Genomic DNA, 19,238 nt, shown 5'->3' on the forward strand with positions numbered 1-19,238 from the left:
TTATTATTATTATTATTATTATTATTATTATTATTATTATTTGCGTTTCGTACTTATATCGCATTCACTTCCCATAACCTTAATTTCTTTCATTCATTTATTTATCTTCCTTTTGTTTATTTATTCATGAAGGTCAAACTGATTTATTATACATTTGTGCCTAATCCATTATACATCATACTCGATTCTTCATACTTTGGACTGGAGACTCTTTGTTCATTCCTCTTGTGTTTGCTCTTTTTTTTTTTTTTTCACGAACCCTTCAGACACACACACACACACACATACACGTCAATCTGTTTTTCTGTAACTCTCTATCTTGTTATTTTCCGTATCTTCCTTACTGAGCCATTTACACACACACACACACACACACACACACACATACACGTCAATCTGTTTTTCTGTAACTCTCTATCTTGTTATTTTCCATATCTTCCTTACTGAGCCATTTACACACACACACACACACACACACACACAGGTACACAAACAACTCATATACCTGTTTTTCATCTTGCACCTCATCTATACTTGTTTTTACCTTGATGTTTCCCTCCCTCCCTCCCCTCTTCCCCTTCCCTTCCTTCCTACCCTCTCTCCTATACCCTCCCTTCCTTCCCTCCCTTCCTACCCTCCCATCTTTCCTCTCACTCTCCCTCCCTCCCTTCCATATCAGGTTGTTTTGATCCAGCACCAAAATATATGCAAGGCGTCTATTTTTAACCCCTTCTCTATTCCTCCTGTGAGCCTGTTGTTGTTTTTCGCCCGCAGCAAATCCCCGGAGTGTCGCCAACGGGGCGCTACACCACGCTCGTGCCGCTCATCTGCATCCTCGTGGTGTCGGCCATCAAGGAGATTGCCGAGGACATTGTGAGTGTCGGGGGAGAAGCGAGGGTGGGGGGAAAGGCATGAGGGTAGAGGATAAGAGAGAAGAAATGAGAAGGAAGGATATTAGAGATAGAAAATAGGATTGAAGAGTTGGAAAGCGTTAGAAAAGGATACTGGGAGGGGAGATAGGTGAGTGGGGAAACGTATGCCAGTCGAGATGGGTGAATAGGAGAGGATAAATGAGGAAGTATTGGAGAGTAGAGATGGAAAGTAAGATTAGGAGAGTTTGTAAGTGTAAGAAGGTTAGGTTAGGTTAGGTTAGGTTAGGTTGAGGGAGGGAAGAGTGGGGAAGTGCTTGAGAGTAAGAGGGAAGGGTAGATGAGGGAGTATACTAACTACAGGAGAGACAATAAAGTAAGATTGGAGAGAAGGGAGAGTACATGTGTGAGGGACAGATAGCAAAGGAACTGAAAGAAGGTTAGGTTAGGTTAGGTTGAGGGAGGGAAGAGGGAAGAGTGGGGAAGTGCTTGAGAGTAAGAGGGAAGGGTAGATGAGGGAGTATACTAACTACAGGAGAGATAATAAGGTAAGATTGGAGAGAAGGGAGCGTACATATGTGAGGGACAGATAGCAAAGGAACTAAAAGAAGGTTAGGTTAGGTTAGGTTGAGGGAGGGAAGAGGGAAGAGTGGGGAAGTGCTTGAGAGTAAGAGGGAAGGGTAGATGAGGGAGTATACTAACTTCAGGAGAGATAATAAAGTAAGATTGGAGAGAAGGGAGAGTACATGTGTGAGGGACAGATAGCAAAGGAACTGAAAGAAGATTAGGTTAGGTTAGGTTGAGGGAGGGAAGAGGGAAGTGCTTGAGAGTGAGATAATAAAGTAAGATTGGGACAGATAGCAAAGGAACTGAAAGAAGATTGGAAGTGCTTGAGAGTAAGAGGGAAGGGTAGATGAGGGAGTATACTAACTACAGGAGAGATAATAAAGTAAGATTGGAGAGAAGGGAGAGTACATGTGTGAGGGACAGATAGCAAAGGAACTGAAAGAGGATTAGGTTAGGAAGTGCTTGAGAGTATATACTAACTACAGGAGAGATAATAAAGTAAGATTGGAGAGAAGGGAGAGTACATGTGTGAGGGACAGATAGCAAAGGAACTGAAAGAAGATTAGGTTAGGTTAGGTTGAGGGAGGGAAGAGGGAAGTGCTTGAGAGTAAGAGGGAAGGGTAGATGAGGGAGTATACTAACTACAGGAGAGATAATAAAGTAAGATTGGAGAGAAGGGAGAGTACATGTGTGAGGGACAGATAGCAAAGGAACTGAAAGAGGATTAGGTTAGGTTAGGTTAGGATTGAAGAAAAGTAAAAAGGGAATGTTTTAAGATCAATACAACTTGAACTCTTTCAAAAGGAGGGTATCAGGACACCTTTCATCCCGAAATTGACCTATCTTTCGGCCACTCTAACTCTTTTTGGGAGCAGTGAGTGGCGGGCTTTTTTTTTCATTATTGTTTCCTTTTTTTTATGCCCTTGAACTGACTCCTTTGCTTTCATCCTCTCTCCCCCTTTCCTCTCCCTACCCCTGCATCCTCTAGTCCCCCTTCTCCCTCACCTCCTCATCTTCTCCCCCATTCATCTCCCCATTCTCCCTTCATTCAAAACCATCACCTTGCACTACCTTCCCCACAGCCGCTCACCCTCTCCCCTCTACCCCCTACAGAAGCGCCACCGTGCGGATGATGAGCTGAATAAGAGGGAGATCGAGGTGCTGAAGGATGGGCAGTGGCAGTGGATCAAATGGAGGCACATACAGGTGGGCGACATCGTCAAGGTGCGCAACAACAAGTTCTTCCCGGCCGACCTGGTACTCCTCGCCTCCAGGTAAGGGGGAGGGACGGAGGAATGGAGGAGGAAGTGTAGGAGAGTGGAGAGAGAAAGTAGGAGTGGAGGGAAGGAAGAGGGAGTGTGCGAGGAAAGAGGAGGAAGGGAGGAATGGAGGAGGAAGTGTAGGAGAGTGGAGAGAGAAAGTAGGAGTGGAGGGAAGGAAGAGGGAGTGTGCGAGGAAGGAGGAGGAAGGGTATCTGGTTCCTTGTTTGGTTTTGTTTACAGTATTTGCTTCACGTACTGATATCACATCCCTGCTTCACATTACCTTTGATTTTTTGCATCTATTCATTTCTGTCTCTTTAATCATGAAGTCATTATATGTCATGCTCAGTTCTTTATTATATTGTGCTTGATTCTTCATACTTTAGACTGGAGACCCATTCTTCATGCCTGTAGTGTTTGATGTCATTTTTATCTCCACAACATCTGAAAAAAAAATATAAAACAATGACTTCATATGAACATAGGTAAAAGCTGTCAAGATGAGGAAGATGAGACAAGACTTAACAAAGCTTCATTACACATTTGACTGGAATACATAACCTGCCAAGCAACAACTACTGAAAAAAACAATAAAACAGTGACCTCATACAAAATTAGGTGAAGCTGTCAAGATAAATAAGCTAAGACAAAACTTGACAAAACTTCATTACACATTTAAGTTCATCATCCGCCAACATCTTATTTCTCTCATCCTCCGCAGCGAGCCACAAGCGCTGTGCTACGTGGAGACAGCCAACCTGGACGGGGAGACTAACCTCAAGATCCGCCAAGGCCTGCCACAGACGGCCCACCTTCTGGAGGCACGCGACCTCATGAACCTGTCTGGCAAGGTGGAGTGTGAGGCCCCCAACCGCTTCCTCTACCAGTTCACCGGCAACCTCAAGGAGACCAGCCGACCGTACGTAACCTTGACCCCTGACCTTGACCTTATCCCTCCCTCAGCACTAGTTCCGGTTACCAGGACCCACTAGCTATGCAGATCAGTCACCAAAGCTTCAGTGTTAGGCAAGCTCAGTATCTCACCCAATTATAGTTTGAGAATAGGTTTGAATAGGGTTGGTTGCGTTTTTAAGGTCGCGGATACTAAGGCTAGTCTGTCCTGGTTAGCTTTATGATAGTATGTAAGGCCCTGATACCAAGTCTAGCCTGCCCTGCTAATTGCTATAGATTGTAAGTTTGGTTTGGAATGGAAAGGACAGTGAGTGAGTGAGGGACAAGGGGAGTGAGGAAGGGCATGAGGGTAGAGGATAAGAAAAAATGAGCAGGAATTATAGGAGAGTTGAGATAGAAAATAGGACTGAAGAGTTTGCAGGAAAGGACTTTGGGAGATTGCTGAGGTACTGAGTCTAGTCTGTCCTGGTTGTTGCTATGTGATAGTGTGTGAGGCTGTGCAAATACCAAATTAAATCTGTTGTGTTTGTTGCTATGACAGTGTATAAAGTCCTGCAGATACTGTCCAACCCCCATAAGGGAAAATAAAAATGTTAAGAAAAGAAGAAGGTACAGGAAATCCCCGATATACGAAAGCTCGATGTACGAAAGTGAAAAATATAGGACAATTTTCGGTTCACGAAAGACATGACAGTTTCACACTGTTTGATGTCTATATGTGATTAGGCAGCAAGTGTCCATGTCCAGTCCCTCCACTTCAACGCACATCCCAGCCAGCGTGAGGAAACGTGAGGGTGATGGAAAACTGGCCTTTCACAGAGTAAACATTGGCAATGTTAAGTGATGAGTTGTAGTGACGAGTTAGAGGATTGTCCTAACATCTGTAATGCATTTCTATAACAGTAAAGTAACAGGAAATGGTAATTGTTTTTACTTATTTATGAGCCTTGCGTTTCATTGTATTGTTAGTAGTAAATTTCTTTTAATCATATTTATATTTAACTTTTTTTTTTTTTTTTCTGGCGCTGGTCCCCAACCCCCCTATTTATTAACAATCCTATGGGGGAAATGGCTTCGATATACGAAAAATCGATAAACGAAAGGTTTTTTCAGTCCCTAACCCTTTCGTATATAGGGGATTTCCTGTAATACCAAGTCTAGTCTATCCTCCCACTTATTGCTATGATAGTGTGTACGGTTCTCCCAATGGTGGCTCTTTTTCATTTCTTTGTCCTTTTCTGCCTCAGGACCGTGCCGCTGTGCCCTGACCAGGTGTTGCTGCGTGGGGCCAAGCTGCAGAACACCACCTGGGTCTTCGGGCTCGTCATCTACACCGGCCACGAGACTAAGCTCATGAAGAACTCTGCTACCTCAGCACCTCTCAAACGCTCCACCGTAAGTGTGTGTATGTTCGTGTGTAATTGAATAAGCAGATTGGACTTGACTGGACTAGATTGGTATGATTGTAGAAAGTTGTAAGAGGCTGATGACAAGCAAAAAGGACAAAAGCATGAAGATATTGGTTGACTCTAGCTAAGGAGTTGGACTTCATTAGGATGATCTGTCATCAAAAGCACATGCAGCGAGGCATTGGGAAGGGTACAGGGAGCACTTAACAAGTCAGAAACAATAATTAGCATGAAAATAGGTAATAGTGAGCATGAAAGATATAAAAAAAGTCAAAAGATAGGAAGGAAAGCAACAATGGGGTGGATACTACTGTAAGAAAGAAGAGGTCCTCTGTATCTTCTGTATTAGGCTAATAGGCTAATATTTCTTTTATGGATGCCATCTTTGCCAGAGACTGATACTTCAGTTATGTGTTGTATTTTATTCATCTGAATTAAGTGCAGTTTCTGATAGCTAGAAAATTATCCTTGACCGTAAGATGCCTCCTATTCTTAAAAATAAAGTAGTGACATTGATTTTTTATAAGCAGAATGACATTATACCTTTTCCTTTCCTTCGTGCAGGTGGACAAGCAGACAAACAACCTGATCATCCTGCTGTTCTTCCTGCTAATCGTCCTCTGCCTCATCATGGCCGTGTGTAACTCACAGTGGCCGGCAGCCCTACACTGGTACCTCTCCCTCGATGGTGTGTATTGGTGGAGGTGCTGAGGATGGGGCTTGTGCTGGTGGTGCTGGTGTGGTGCTATACTGGTGGTGGGCTGGAGTGGGGACAGCATGTTGGGCTTTGTAAGGGTATTGGTGGTGGGGCTGGGGATAGGACTGGGGCTTGTGATGGAGGTACTGAAGCTGGGGATGGGGCTTGTACTGGTGGTGGGCTGGGGAGGGGCTGGGCATCTTGGGTTACATAGGGGCGTTAGATTTAGTTTTATAAGAAGGGTTTTACTTTGTTATGTTTCGAATGACGTTTGTATGTGGTATAGTCTAAGGTGATTTCTGTTTATGGATTTGAATGCTGGTTTCTTAATTGTTTTCAACTTTGCCTACTAATACTACTTTTGCTATTACTGAGTCCTTTAATATTTTTGTATGGATGAAATAATGTTAGGTCAGATATAATAATTTCTTTAAGCTTAAAATATTGGTTTATATGCTAATTGGTCTATCTCTGGTGCTACTACTGTTGCTACTACTATTACTATTACATCCACTACTATTTGTATATAGATAAATTAATGTTAGGTCAAATACAGTAATTCTATGGTCTTCAAATGTTGGTTTCTATACTACAACTACTACTACTACTACTACTACTACTACTACTACTACTACTACTACTGCTATGACTGCTACTACTACTATTACTACTACTACTACTACTACTACTACTACTACTACTACTACCACCACTACTACTACTACAGTGGCATCTCCTCCCTCCCAGATCCCAGCATGTTCATCTTTGGGATCAACTTCATCACGTTTATCATCCTCTTCAACAACCTGATCCCCATCTCGCTGCAGGTGACCCTCGAGGTGGTCAGGTTCATACAGGTGAGAGTAATAATAATAATAATGTTAATGAATTTAATTTTGCTCTGAGGCTGAAGGGAATAGCAAGAGTTTACTAAGATTTATGTTATTTAAGAAGTTAGAGTATTTTTCTCAGGTATATGAAGTGAAGTTTGTTGCTTTTCTTGGACTGTAGAGGTTTTGGTTTCCAGTTCATTGTTCTTCAAAGTTCAGGTTATGCCACAGTACTGGGCCACCACTTTTCACATATAGATAAAAAGTTAACATGTAGCAGTAGGTACACAGCTCTTAATACTAGCTATATAACAAAACTTTTAATGCATCTCTCCCAACCCCACACACAGGTTTATTTCATCAGTAATAATGTAAGCAAACACACTGTCACACTGTAAGAGACAATCAAGCTATAGGGGAAGGATACAGAGAACAAGGAAGTACATAGCTCAATATAAAAAAAACATTTATTCCATCCCTCCCTTTTCCCCTCACAGGCTGGCTTCATCAACAATGACGTCAACATGCTGTACGAGGAGAACAACGTCTGGGCCATGGCGAGGACCTCCAACCTGAATGAGGAGCTGGGCATGATCAAGTACGTTCTCTCAGACAAGACCGGCACTCTCACCTGCAACATCATGGAGTTCAAGAGGTGCAGCGTCGGCGGGAATGTCTACAGCATGACCGACGGGAGGTGAGTCTGGGGTCCCTTGTTTTCCTGGGTCTTTGTGTTGAGGATGAGGATGAGAACAGGTGTTATGTTTGTTTTGATTAGACTAGGTTAGGTTTAGGGTTGTAAACTTTTTGAAATTTTGAACTGGGAAACTTTCCATGGGAATTTTGGGAATTTTTGGAAATATTTGGTAACTTTGAGAATTGAGAAGAATTAACAAGTTTGCCTTTGGTGCCTTTGGGCTCTTGTTTATTTTTTGTTTTTATTTTATTTATTTATTTATTTATTTATTTATTTATTTATCTATTTATTTATTTATTTATTTATTTTTGAGGCTGAGGTTATTGTTGCCTCTTTAGACTTCAGTTTCAGGGGTCTGTTAGTGAATGTCCCTTAGCATGGTGGTGGCGCAGGCAGGATTGGTTAAGTGATGCATATTGAGGCTCATTCCGCCCTCTGGTTAACCTAACCTAACCTAACAAAACCCCAAACAGTTACTATAGGTCTTGACTCAGAAAATTCATATAAGCTTCCTTACTAATGAGACTTTCTATACAACAAATTGAGGTCATTCTTTTTTATTAATTGTTATATTAACCAAAACTTGTTGTTTCTCAATACAAATACAAGTGTGAAAAACTTGGAAATTCACGAAAATTCCCAAAATTCCCATGCCCTGAAAACTCCTGAAAGCTTTCCATAGAAAGTTTCTATTTTTCCAGAAACTTTCCCTCCCTTTGCAACCCTAGTTAGGTTATGTAAAGGGGACATAACACAAATCTAAGTCCCCATTTTTGAGAGGTTAGATAAGAGGAGGTTAACACAATTCTTTTAAGTCCCCATTTTTCTCTCCTTATAGTATCTAGAAGTTTTTTTGTTGAATGTATTGATCTTGCAACGAGAAGGTGTGTTACATTTGTTTTGATTAGGTTGGGGTATGTTAGGTCGAGTAAGAGGGGGTTAACACAATTCATAACACCCCCATTTTTCCCTCCCTTCAGTGTCCAGGAGCTAATAGTGCTGGTGGAGAGTGGGGGGCCGGGCTCAGAGATGGCTCGGCAGTTCCTCACCATGCTGGCCGTGTGTCATACCGTCATTCCCGACCGAGACGAGGCCTCGCCAGAGAGTGGAATCAAGTACCATGCTGCCTCCCCTGGTAAGCTGCCCCATGAAGTAGATGTGTTAGTAGTAGTAGAAGTTGTTGGTAGTAGTAGTAGTAGTAGTCATAGTAGCAGTAATAGAAGATACACACAAATAGAGCTGAAAATGATAATATGCAGTAGGCAGTTTGAACATACAACAATAGAAAACATAGCTAATCAAGGCCTGCATATCATTTGAAGGCACAGCATATTGAATGATTCAGTATACCAAAACACATTATACCAGGGACTACCAAAGCATGTGCAAATACAAGTCCACACACACAGAGCTCCCATGAACACTCTATAATATTATACTATGAACTAACAAAGCACACACAAACACATACACACACCCATGGTTCTCTTACAAACACTAAAACTATGATTCTTGTGTCGTCCACCCCACAGACGAGAGAGCGCTGGTGGAGGGAGCACAGGAACTGGGCTTCGTGTTTGAGACCCGCACGCCGGAGTATGTCGTAGTGGACGTGCTGGGGACAAAGGAACGCTACGAGGTGCTTAACGTGCTGGAGTTCACCTCGCAGCGCAAACGTATGAGTGTCATTGTGAGGACGCCGCAGGGCCAGATCAAACTGTACTGCAAGGGTGCCGACACGGTAAGTCACTCCCTACACATCGCACCAGTACACAGGAGAAGCTTGTTGTGCCCCATGCATGTCAGTAACGATAATAATGATAACAATAGTTTTTCTTTCACTAAGGCATGCAAAAAAAATAGTACTGAAATAAAGAAGAGAAACAAATGATGACAAATTGGAAAAAGGGGGTAAGGGCTTTTTATTTTTCAGTTTCATTAAATTTTGGTTTTGCAGTAACTAGCAGGACAGAACAGCTCATGCACAACAGCACCTTATTATGTCTTATAGCAAAATAACAATACTCTTTGCACCTAAGTAGCATCACATTAAACTTAGGCTATTATTGACATTCATCCTATTTCTTTTATAAGCTTAAACCAAATCTTCATCCATATCATCTTTGCAGGAGCAGTTTTTTGTCTATTTTATAATTATTTTTCTTCCTTGCAGTACTTTCTTTACTGTATATAGAAGAGAAAAATATCAAAGTTAAATGTGAGCAGACTGTACGACAAGCCTCTACCAAACTTACCTTCATGCCTTCATTCTCCTCACCAGGTAATCTATGAGCGCCTCGGGGACAGTCAGCAGTTCAGGGATGTCATCGTGAGGCACCTTGAGGACTTTGCAGGAGAGGGGCTGAGGACTCTGTGTTATGCTGTGGCCGACATATCCCCTGACTTTTATGAGGTATGCTCTCCCTGTTTGTGTGTTGTGCTTCTGTTCTAGTGTTATAGTGCTCTGAATGTCCCTTATGATGCTGTGAATGGAGTTTAATTCATGCAGGATTTTAAAAGTAAGGTTGGAGGTTTTATTTGTAACTGAGAATACCCTTTATTAGTTACATAAGACTGAGGCCCATATTCACAAACATTTTGGGGCTTACACTCCCATATGATAAGGCTTCATAAAGGTTCTGGGCATTGCCACGGGTAGTTTTATGAGCCTAGTGATAGTTTAACAAGGCCTCTGCACCATGAATGTGAAAAAACTCATTAGAACCTGATTAATTTTATTTGTGGCCCTTGGAAATGTTTGTTGTGTGACTCAAAAGCACCTGAGAATACATGCCTGAGGTGTTGCATTGTGTGTGTTGCAGGAGTGGAAGAACACCTACTTCAAGGCCAGCACAGCGCTACAGTTCCGCGAGAGGAAGCTGGAGGACGCGGCGCAGCTCATCGAGAACAACCTGACCCTGCTTGGAGCCACTGCCATTGAGGACAAGCTTCAGGACGAGGTACGTGATGAAAACACTTCTTGGAGTCATCAAAGATTTCTAATAGTAGTCAAAAGTTTTATGATTTGGTGGTTAGGAACTGTGTTGAAACTTTTTATCTCTACAGTCTTATAAAGGGAACGAGAAGAGTAGTTGAGCCATAGGTACACGAATCCTGATCCTGCAAGACAGTACAATCACTCGTTCCATCAATTAGGTTTTAAGGACCATTCCAGACTCAGTACAAGCTTTCCTTCCCCCAGAACCGAGAGAGCCCGGGTTCGATTCCCGGGCGGATTGGAAAAATTTTGGCGGCTTTTCCGATACCCTACGCTCCTGTCCACCCAGCAGTGGATGGGTACCAGGTATTAATCGGGAGTTGTTTCCCGTCTCCTGCGATCTGTTCCCTTCTCCTATAATTCCTTCCCCTTCTGTCTCTCTCCGGCATATGACCACAGATGTTGCGCCGACTAAACGAAACTTTCCAACTTTTCCTTCCCCCAGACAGATTTCAAACATAAGAGACATAAGTACAAGCTTTTCTCCCCTCAGACAGGATACAAACACCACAGAAAACGTACATACAAGTTTTATTCCCTCAGACAAGTTTCAAAGACCATAACAGACATTAGTACAAGTTTTCCTTCCCTCGGACATTTTTAGAGACCAGAGAAAACATTACTACAATCATTCTTTCCTCTAAACAAGCTCCCAAGGCTATTAAGGACAGTTCACTTATTCTCTCTCTCCTCTGCACAGGTTCCCGAGACCATAGCGGCCCTCCTGAAGGCTGGCATTCACGTGTGGGTGCTGACGGGGGACAAACAGGAGACAGCCATCAACATCGGACACTCCTGCCATCTGCTGAACCAAGGGATGCCGCTCATCATCCTCAACACAGACTCCCTTGATGTGAGTCCTGATGCTTCCCTTACCTGCTTCATCCACGTCAGTCGAGCACTCATACATACTTCATCATCGTCAGGCTCCCTACACATGTTACATTATCATAAAGCTCACCTCTCCTTCAGTCGTCGTGTTATATTTGTCTCTTATGCCATTCTCATAAAAGCAACATACACCTTTCTATATACTGTTATCTTTCTTCCTCTTCCGTTCTGTTCCAATCCTTTTCCATTCATGTTACATTTCTTACCCTCCTAGTTCTGGCACCATGAATGTATGCCACAATCAGTCAGTCATTTTCACCTCTTTCCTCATGCTCACCTACTTTCCTTACACTATTTTGCTTTCTCTTCCGTTCCGCCTTCATTTTTCGTTTCTGCCCCTCCCCCCACAGGAGACTCGGGACACCATTAACCGTCACGTGGTCGAGTTCGGGGAGCAGCTGAAGAGGGAGAACGAGGCGGCGCTGATCATAGACGGCAAGACCCTGATCTACGCCCTCACGCCAGACCTCCGCAAGGACTTCCTCGACCTCTGTGTGTCCTGCAAGAGTGTCATCTGCTGCAGAGTGTCCCCGAGTCAGAAGGCAGAGGTGGGTGAGGGTGTGGGTGCATGTGTTTTTGTGTGTGGGGAGGTGAATGTTTGTCTGTGTGTCTGTGAGTGTGAGGGAAGGTGTATGTGTGTCTGTGTGTCTCGAAGAGTAAGAAGAGGTGTATGTTTGCATGTTTTCTTGTGAGTTGTTTGTAATTTCCTGTAAATTTTAAGGAAATCATTGGCTAATGGTGCAATGAATAATTTTACAGTGATTAATAATTGTACCCTGAATTATGGTGCAGTGAATATTGGTACACAGATTAATGGCACAATGATTAGTGGTGCAGTAGTAATGGCACCGTTCCCATCCTCAGGTGGTGGAGCTCCTTACAAGAGAGACGGGCTCGGTGACGCTGGCCATCGGGGACGGCGCCAATGACGTGGCCATGATCCAGAAGGCCAATGTGGGTGTGGGCATCGCCGGCCTTGAGGGGCTCCAGGCTGCCTGCGCCTCAGACTACGCCATTGGCCAGGTAAGCAAGGAGAGAGGAAGGAGAGGCGATGGGGTCTGGTAGGGTATGCTTGCCAAGAAAAAGTTTAAGAAAATATGAAGTAGAAGAGTTTCCCTATAAAATATATAAATCTTTCTCCTTTGGCAAGCTCTTCACACCCTTCCAATTAATATTCATATCAGAGAAAAAGTTATGTTTCTCTAGAGCTCTATTATATTCCAGTATTAATTCCCGAGTTAAGTTATTTAATATTGGACTGTGATAACTTAGTGGAAAAATTATATGTTGTGGCCTGAGATATTAGTCAGTACAGGATTGTGTTTCTGTTATCTTGAAGGAATCATTTTATTAGTTCATTAGTTATTTGTAGAAAACTCAAATAAAAAAATTATTAATGAGATGATTTGGCGAAGTAATTCTCCTTTTATTTCCAGTTTCGGTTTCTGGCGCGGTTGCTGTTCGTCCATGGGGCGTGGAACTACAGCCGCCTGTGTAAAGTAATCTTGTACAGCTTCTACAAGAACATCTGTCTGTACGTCATTGAGCTGTGGTGGGCGGCAATGTCCGGCTGGTCAGGACAAGTGCTGTTTGAGCGCTGGAGCATCGCCATGTACAATGTGGTGAGTGTGAGGGTGTTAACCTTTAAACAGAACAATAGAGACACTACATTAAGGTGAAAGAGTTCGGTAGAATGGGCTCAAGGAAGACAAATTCAGGTTTAATAAGGAGATTTTCAGGAGAGAGTATACGATTATCAAGAGTGGGAGAGACTCTTAACCTGTCCAACCCCGCAAGGAAAAAGAAGCACATTAAATGGAAAGAAGAAATTTGAAAAAACTGCATTACAAATTGTTTAGTGGATGGATGGAACACATTAAATAGTTGGATGGTGAGGGCAACTGCTAAGTAAGTATTTCTCAGGAGTTATCATGTGTAGGGTAACTGGCCTCGTCTGGTCCTCCTAAATCCTTTTGTATCACTGTGTATCTGTATTGTTCTTCACATGATAACTCACCCTACAAATTTGAACTAGACATAGGTGGATTTTTTTTTGTTTCATATTTGCTCTTGAACTGCTGAGGGAAGACTAGTGCTTTGTCCTTGAAGTAATCTCTAAACACCACTCATCCTTTGTGTTTCAGCTGTTCACTGCCGCCCCGCCGCTGGTCATGGGTATCTTTGACCGCTCCTGCAGTGCTGAGACGCGCATGAAGTATCCAGAGCTGTACCGAGAGTCCCAGAGTGGCTCACATTTTAACTGGAAGGTTCGGAAAAAGCTTTAGTCTACTGTTCTGTGTCCGTGTTATTGACGATACTTCCTATTTTTATTTTTTCCCTCGGCTTTCTCCTTCCCAGTCACTGTCCTTACTGTTTATGGACTGATGGCATACAGGGATTCATATAAACCAGAACCGCAATAATTTATGAGCTCGTTTGGTGTTCAAGCGTTGGGATAAGCAATGAAAAATATCAAAATCAAGGATCTCGTTACAAACACTCCTTCTTACATGCACACATTTCACTGTTTGTCTCTACTGTGTTAAGTCATTGGGATTGAGATTAGCAAGGAATAACGTAACAAAATCAAGACTCTCATCACAGACACTCCCTATTCATTCACATGCACACATTCCACTCCTTATCTCACCTATGTTAACTCCTCTTGTTGCCGCAGGTGTTCTTGTGGTGGGTGTGGCTGGCGCTGGTCCACTCTGTCCTGGTGTTCGTGCTGCCGTACTTCAGCATGACACAGGACGTGGCGTGGGGGCATGGCATGGTCGGGGGCTACCTGATGACGGGCAACATGGTCTACACTTACGTTGTGATCACTGTCTGCCTCAAAGCCGGCCTGGAGACGGATGCGTGGACGTGGGTGACTCACCTCGCCATCTGGGGGTCCATCTCCTCCTGGTTCATCTTCCTCCTCGTGTACTCCAACTTCTGGCCCGTGTTCCCTATGGCCCCTGACATGGCCGGGATCTATCTGCAGGTATGGGCTGTAGGTTTTGGGCAGCGTTACCAGATTATCGTACTCAGAACATCGTATTTTCCTGTTTCTGACCCCTAACAATTGCAAAAAAGCATTGATAATTAACCTTTTGAACACTAATTGTAAATGTGTATTGTTATCAGTGTAGGTGCGACAGTTTTGGGCAGCATTACCAGATTATCGTACTCAGAACATCGTATTTTCCTGTTTCTGATCTGTAACAATTGCAAAAAAGCATCGATAATTGACCATTTGAACACTAATTGCAAGTGTGTATTGTTATCAGCGTAGGTGCGACAGATTTGGGCCTCAAGAAGACGAAAAAATATGCTTAGCACGACAATCTGGTAACGCTGGTTTGGGGTCGTTAGGTGGTTATTTACATGTGTGGGGTTTAGCTACTGTTTGTAATTTTCAGGTGTGTGGTTAGTTATCTAGTATTTTAAAGATGTGGGGTTAGTTTTGTTTTTTGTAGGTATTTGTAGGTGTGGGGTGCTTCTTGTAGGTAATTATTTGCAGGTATGGGGTGTGTTTTGTAGGTTATTGGGTGGAGAAACAGGTCAGTTAGCTTAATTTCATCATCACCGAGGAAGCATCTTACTGTGTTTGGGTGTTCCTTGTGCCAGCGTGGAGGAATGAACTGGTTAGCTTGTTTTCCTATCACTGGCAAAACATTTATCTGTGTCAGTGTGTGCCCAGAAATACATCGTCACCCCCATAAAATAATTGCCTAAGTCATTTTTCAGCCATTTCCAGGTTTTTCTCTACATCAATTTTTAACATGACGCCCAATTTTGCATAGTTATCTTCGTCATTCATGGTGTGAGTGTTCTGGAATTGGCCTTTTCATTTCTGCCTAAATTTTCAGCCAAATGAGATAATGACAGTTCTTTTCTGATTTCCCGAAAAGTAGAAAATAATGACTTTGGCGGTTTCTTTACGAAGGTGACGATATGGCGAGAGAAATTTGTCGTGTTGTTTAATCTTACTGTCACTGATGAAATATTTTATGCAACGGAGGTTTTTCGTTTGTGTTCACCTCGCGTTCTTGTGCTGCAGGTGTACTCGTCCCCTGTGTTCTGGTTCGGCGTCATCCTCATCCCTCTGTCCTGTCTGCTGCTGGATGTCACGGTCAAGACGTATGTACTGAGTGTGTTGCTGTATTGCCAAGCCTCTTACAGGGATAGATGCAAGGGAACCACTGACAAATTTAACCCGGTAGCAGTGACGGGCCAAATTTGTGGCTGTACCGTGTAGCAGCGACGAGCCAAATTTGTGCCATGATATAGACCCCCAAAAATAGATGATACATAAACTGATCACAAATGCTTTAATATATATTATGAAATGGTCTGTGTGAGTGATGATTTTTTCAGATTTTTCTCGCTTAGAGGGACCTTTAAGAAACATGATCCCCGCTGCTACCGGGTTAAGATGTGACAGAGTTTTGTTAATTCTGTGATGAGTTCCTATAATAGCATCAGACATGTAAAGAGTTGGAACACTGTAATATTGTTTCACTCTGTTTTATCATCATTTTAAGAGAGTATCATTGAGAAATCCATCTGTCTATAACTCCAGTTTCCTACACTCTTCAGGAACTCCTTGTGTGGGGTGGCCATGGCAGAAGGGCCTCCAGTTCTCTCTGCTCTTACACCTCCGTTTCACAACCTCTCCATCATGTAGTCCTCAATCTTATCAGTCTTCCCTGCCACCTTCTGCCCTTCTCTTTGGCGCATCTTTCCCTTCACAAAATAATCCAGAGTGCAAGAGCCTGAATGAGTTCATATTAAGTTCTGAGCATGTGTGTTAATCTTAGAATGCAAAAAGGTACATGAGGGTGAGTTCTGACATTCCCTTGTGTTCCAGGATGCAAAACTCAGTGTGCAAGAGCCTGACAGAGTTCATGTTGAGTTCTTTGAGTATGTGTGTTAATTTTAGAATGCAAAAAGGTACATGAGGGTGAGTTCTGATGCTCCTGTGTGTTCCAGGATGCAAAACTCAGTGTGCAAGAGACTGACAGAGTATGTGTGTTAATTTTAGAATGCAAAAAGGCAGGAGAAGGCAAGCTCTTATGTTCCCTTGTGTTCTAGGATGCAAAACTCAGTGTGCAAGAGACTGACAGAGTATGTGTGTTAATTTTAGAATGCAAAAAGGCAGAAGGCAAGCTCTTATGTTCCCTTGTGTTCCAGGATGCAAAACTCGGTGTGCAAGAGCCTGACAGAGCAAGTGCGGGAGAGTGAGATAAGCAACAAGGACGTATCCAAAGTCCTAGACACCAAGCAAAGGTAAGCGAAGATGGCTTACCTCCCACCACCACCACCACCACCCCTCCTGCCCCACCCCCTGCCCTGCCCCGCCCCCCTTCGCCCCGCCCCGCCCCGCCTACAGAGTTGACTGGCCCAGCTCCTTCCCTGCACTCAGAGGCCTCGGGGGTCAGCTGGTCACTTTGCTCAATGGTCTCCTGGCATGGCACGGCATTCCATTGTTGTTGAGTATGTGTTGGCAGCAGCAGCCCTCGCCCCACCCCACATGACATGGCTTTGACTGACCTGACCTGACCTGATGTCCCTCCCATGAATGAAATCTTACTGCAACCCTGATTTGACTTGACATGACCTGACTAGCATGAATATGCAAAGTTGCAACCCCGACCTGACTTGACTTGACTCGACTCCATATGATGTGTAATGCTACTGCCTGTTTGATTGCAGCAACCCTGACCTGACCTGACTTGACCTCTCCTCTGTGAATGTGCTATGATTTCTGCTGCCTCTCCATGTGCAGTAACCCTGACCTGACCTGACACTACTCATCCTGACGTTCCCTCCCTGGACACACACACTGGCTGCTGCTGCTGCCGGCTGTAGGTTGAGGGTGTTATCATCCCACTTGTTGTTACTCTCGTGTTGCGCGGTAACAAGACAACATTCCTGGGCGGCCTGGTCTGCTGCAGGGAAGGCCCATGACATGTAAGGCTGCCAGATCCTGTTACTTACTCTCCTTGGCTGGCATTTTTGCAAACTGTCCAGTTGAACTATTTGTGCCAAACATTAGGACCAGCATCAGCATCCCAGGAAGCCTTCTGTGGGGACACTGAGGCAGAGGAAACAGTTCCTTGGTAACAGAGGAAGTACTTTGTGTAGCCCTCATGTGTCCCAGCTGCCCAAAGGCCAGATTCCTGCAGGACCTCCTCAGGCAGTCTTGCCACTCACAAATCAACTTGCAGGAGAACACAAGCCCTGCCTTGCTTTCTACTGATCACTGAGGCTGGCAGGAATGTTCTTTGCCTTGTCTGGATGCCCGTGAGCTGGGACACTTGAGAGGTTGTTGTCCCTTTGGGGTTTGCCAGTTTCTCTGCACTTTACATTTGTATAAGACCAGCTTGGCCTTGGATGTTTTTTTTTACTAATGTAACTGAAGAGTATGAGTTAGTGCATCACCATGTTGTTGTAAGGGATGATGTGTAGTGGTGTAGTGGAGCAAGGGGTGTGTAGTGTAGCAGGACCCTCTAGTCATGTGTGTCGTGCACAGTGTCTGCTGTGTACGGCAACACACATCCTCCTTTTATTGTTGAAAATGTTCTTGGTTAACTTACATGTTTGGCTTGTTATCATTAGTGTTTTTAAATATATGATTATATTTGTAGCTTTAGTAGCCTCTGTTGTATTTGATTGGATGGATGTGCTTGAACCATTACCTCATTTTCACTTTTATAACTTCCTTCAAGGATTAGGGAGTGTTGCTGTGGCAGCCACAGCTGAGCAACACCTCACTAGTACTTGGTTTGCCCAGGGAGGCCGTTTGCTGCCTGCTGGAACCTTTTTTTGGCTCTGATGATGAAACGTTGGTGTGGACAAAGCATTGTTGTAGATTCTAATCTCTACCTGTAAGATTGACCCGTAGTGAAGAATTAGATCTGAGCAGTAGTGTGTGCGTAGTCACCTGTTGTTGTCAAAATTCCTGAACTGAATAAATCATTGCCCTCTGCTCCTCTAGATGACAAGAATGATGGAAGAAAGGCTGCACTAAAGACTGGGAGAGAAATTCTTCCTGTTGTGTAGAAAGTGAAACCTTAAAAGAGTGTAGCCTCATACAGTTATACAGATTATGCTGCCATTCAGTAAATCTCACTCTAGACACGACAGCCATGGGTGGCAGCAAGAGTGTCACAGCAGCGCCTGTTCAACAGCCACACAGCCACGTGTGTCTGTGTCTCTCCCTCACCCCAGAGGCAGACCAGCTGGTCACTCTAACTCTTATAGTGTTGCCAATGTATAAGAACTGTAAAGTATTTTAATAATTATCAAAGTCAGATTAGCTTTACCAAGGGCAGATTTAGGACACAAGGACACAACATAAAAACAAGCACATTCTCACTTGCTGTTCATGAAGACTTTGCAGTGCTGAGATGGGACAGGGTAGTCAGTTGCTGCTTCTTTGAAAATGTAACGTTAGCGCAGCCTGTGGTGGATGGCTCATGCTGGAGTGACAGGCTCTTCACAGCTGTCCAACAAGGGGCTGAAAGCCACATGCATCAGGGCAATACTTGGTTGATAGGGTTTTGTCTGCCTTGACTGAACTGAGGCAGGTTCCCAAGGAAGACTTAAACTTTTTTTGAAATCCTTGAGGAAATATGTAAGCAAAGAAGATCTTGATTCCTGGTGCATGCAAGTTGTCATGGTGTAGTGGTAGCTTCTTGGTTGACCATCAGGAGCTGTAGACAACCTTCCCCCCCACCCCCTTCTGCAGGTGGTAAGTAGAGGTTACTCTGGAGGTATCCCTTCCCCCTGCCCTGCCCTGCCCTGCCCTGCCCTTACTCTAGGGGTATGTGGCAAGGTAAGCTACTCAAAGAATCTTCCATTTGTTAGGTGTCTTATTTTGTTACTTGAATGTCCTTTACACATTTCTCTGTGTACTGTGTTTGCCATCTCTGTGTTGTGGTGTGACAGGAGACACTCTTGGGACTCCCTCCACCCAAGAGGTGTATTTGGGGAGTGTCATGGCCAGCTCTGCAGAATCCAGTACATTGGTGAGATTGGATCCCTGAAAGCAATGCATGGAAGTAATGACCTTCAAAATTGCAAAGGTTCTCTGCCCAACATCTCATCTCA

The 19,238-nt window shown here is 43.8% G+C and overlaps 1 protein-coding gene across 3 annotated transcripts in view; it reads left to right on the plus strand.

Annotated features, from left to right (window-relative positions):
- Window positions 1-19,238, plus strand: part of LOC126997027 (phospholipid-transporting ATPase IA-like) — a 96,265-nt gene that overhangs the window by 61,775 nt on the left and 15,252 nt on the right. For all 3 annotated transcript variants that reach the window (XM_050858057.1, XM_050858056.1, XM_050858058.1), the window contains 19 exons: window positions 775-873; window positions 2,550-2,710; window positions 3,420-3,617; window positions 4,858-5,005; window positions 5,584-5,707; window positions 6,464-6,573; window positions 7,044-7,243; window positions 8,224-8,378; window positions 8,776-8,984; window positions 9,525-9,656; window positions 10,066-10,203; window positions 10,942-11,094; window positions 11,483-11,680; window positions 11,997-12,155; window positions 12,569-12,754; window positions 13,277-13,399; window positions 13,810-14,124; window positions 15,184-15,263; window positions 16,317-16,412. In XM_050858057.1, the coding sequence (XP_050714014.1) occupies window positions 775-873; window positions 2,550-2,710; window positions 3,420-3,617; window positions 4,858-5,005; window positions 5,584-5,707; window positions 6,464-6,573; window positions 7,044-7,243; window positions 8,224-8,378; window positions 8,776-8,984; window positions 9,525-9,656; window positions 10,066-10,203; window positions 10,942-11,094; window positions 11,483-11,680; window positions 11,997-12,155; window positions 12,569-12,754; window positions 13,277-13,399; window positions 13,810-14,124; window positions 15,184-15,263; window positions 16,317-16,412 (2,984 nt within the window). The remainder of the gene's footprint in view (window positions 1-774; window positions 874-2,549; window positions 2,711-3,419; window positions 3,618-4,857; window positions 5,006-5,583; window positions 5,708-6,463; window positions 6,574-7,043; window positions 7,244-8,223; window positions 8,379-8,775; window positions 8,985-9,524; window positions 9,657-10,065; window positions 10,204-10,941; window positions 11,095-11,482; window positions 11,681-11,996; window positions 12,156-12,568; window positions 12,755-13,276; window positions 13,400-13,809; window positions 14,125-15,183; window positions 15,264-16,316; window positions 16,413-19,238) is intronic.

This window comes from Eriocheir sinensis, chromosome 11, assembly GCF_024679095.1.
Source record: "Eriocheir sinensis breed Jianghai 21 chromosome 11, ASM2467909v1, whole genome shotgun sequence".
Taxonomy (NCBI): domain Eukaryota; kingdom Metazoa; phylum Arthropoda; class Malacostraca; order Decapoda; family Varunidae; genus Eriocheir; species Eriocheir sinensis.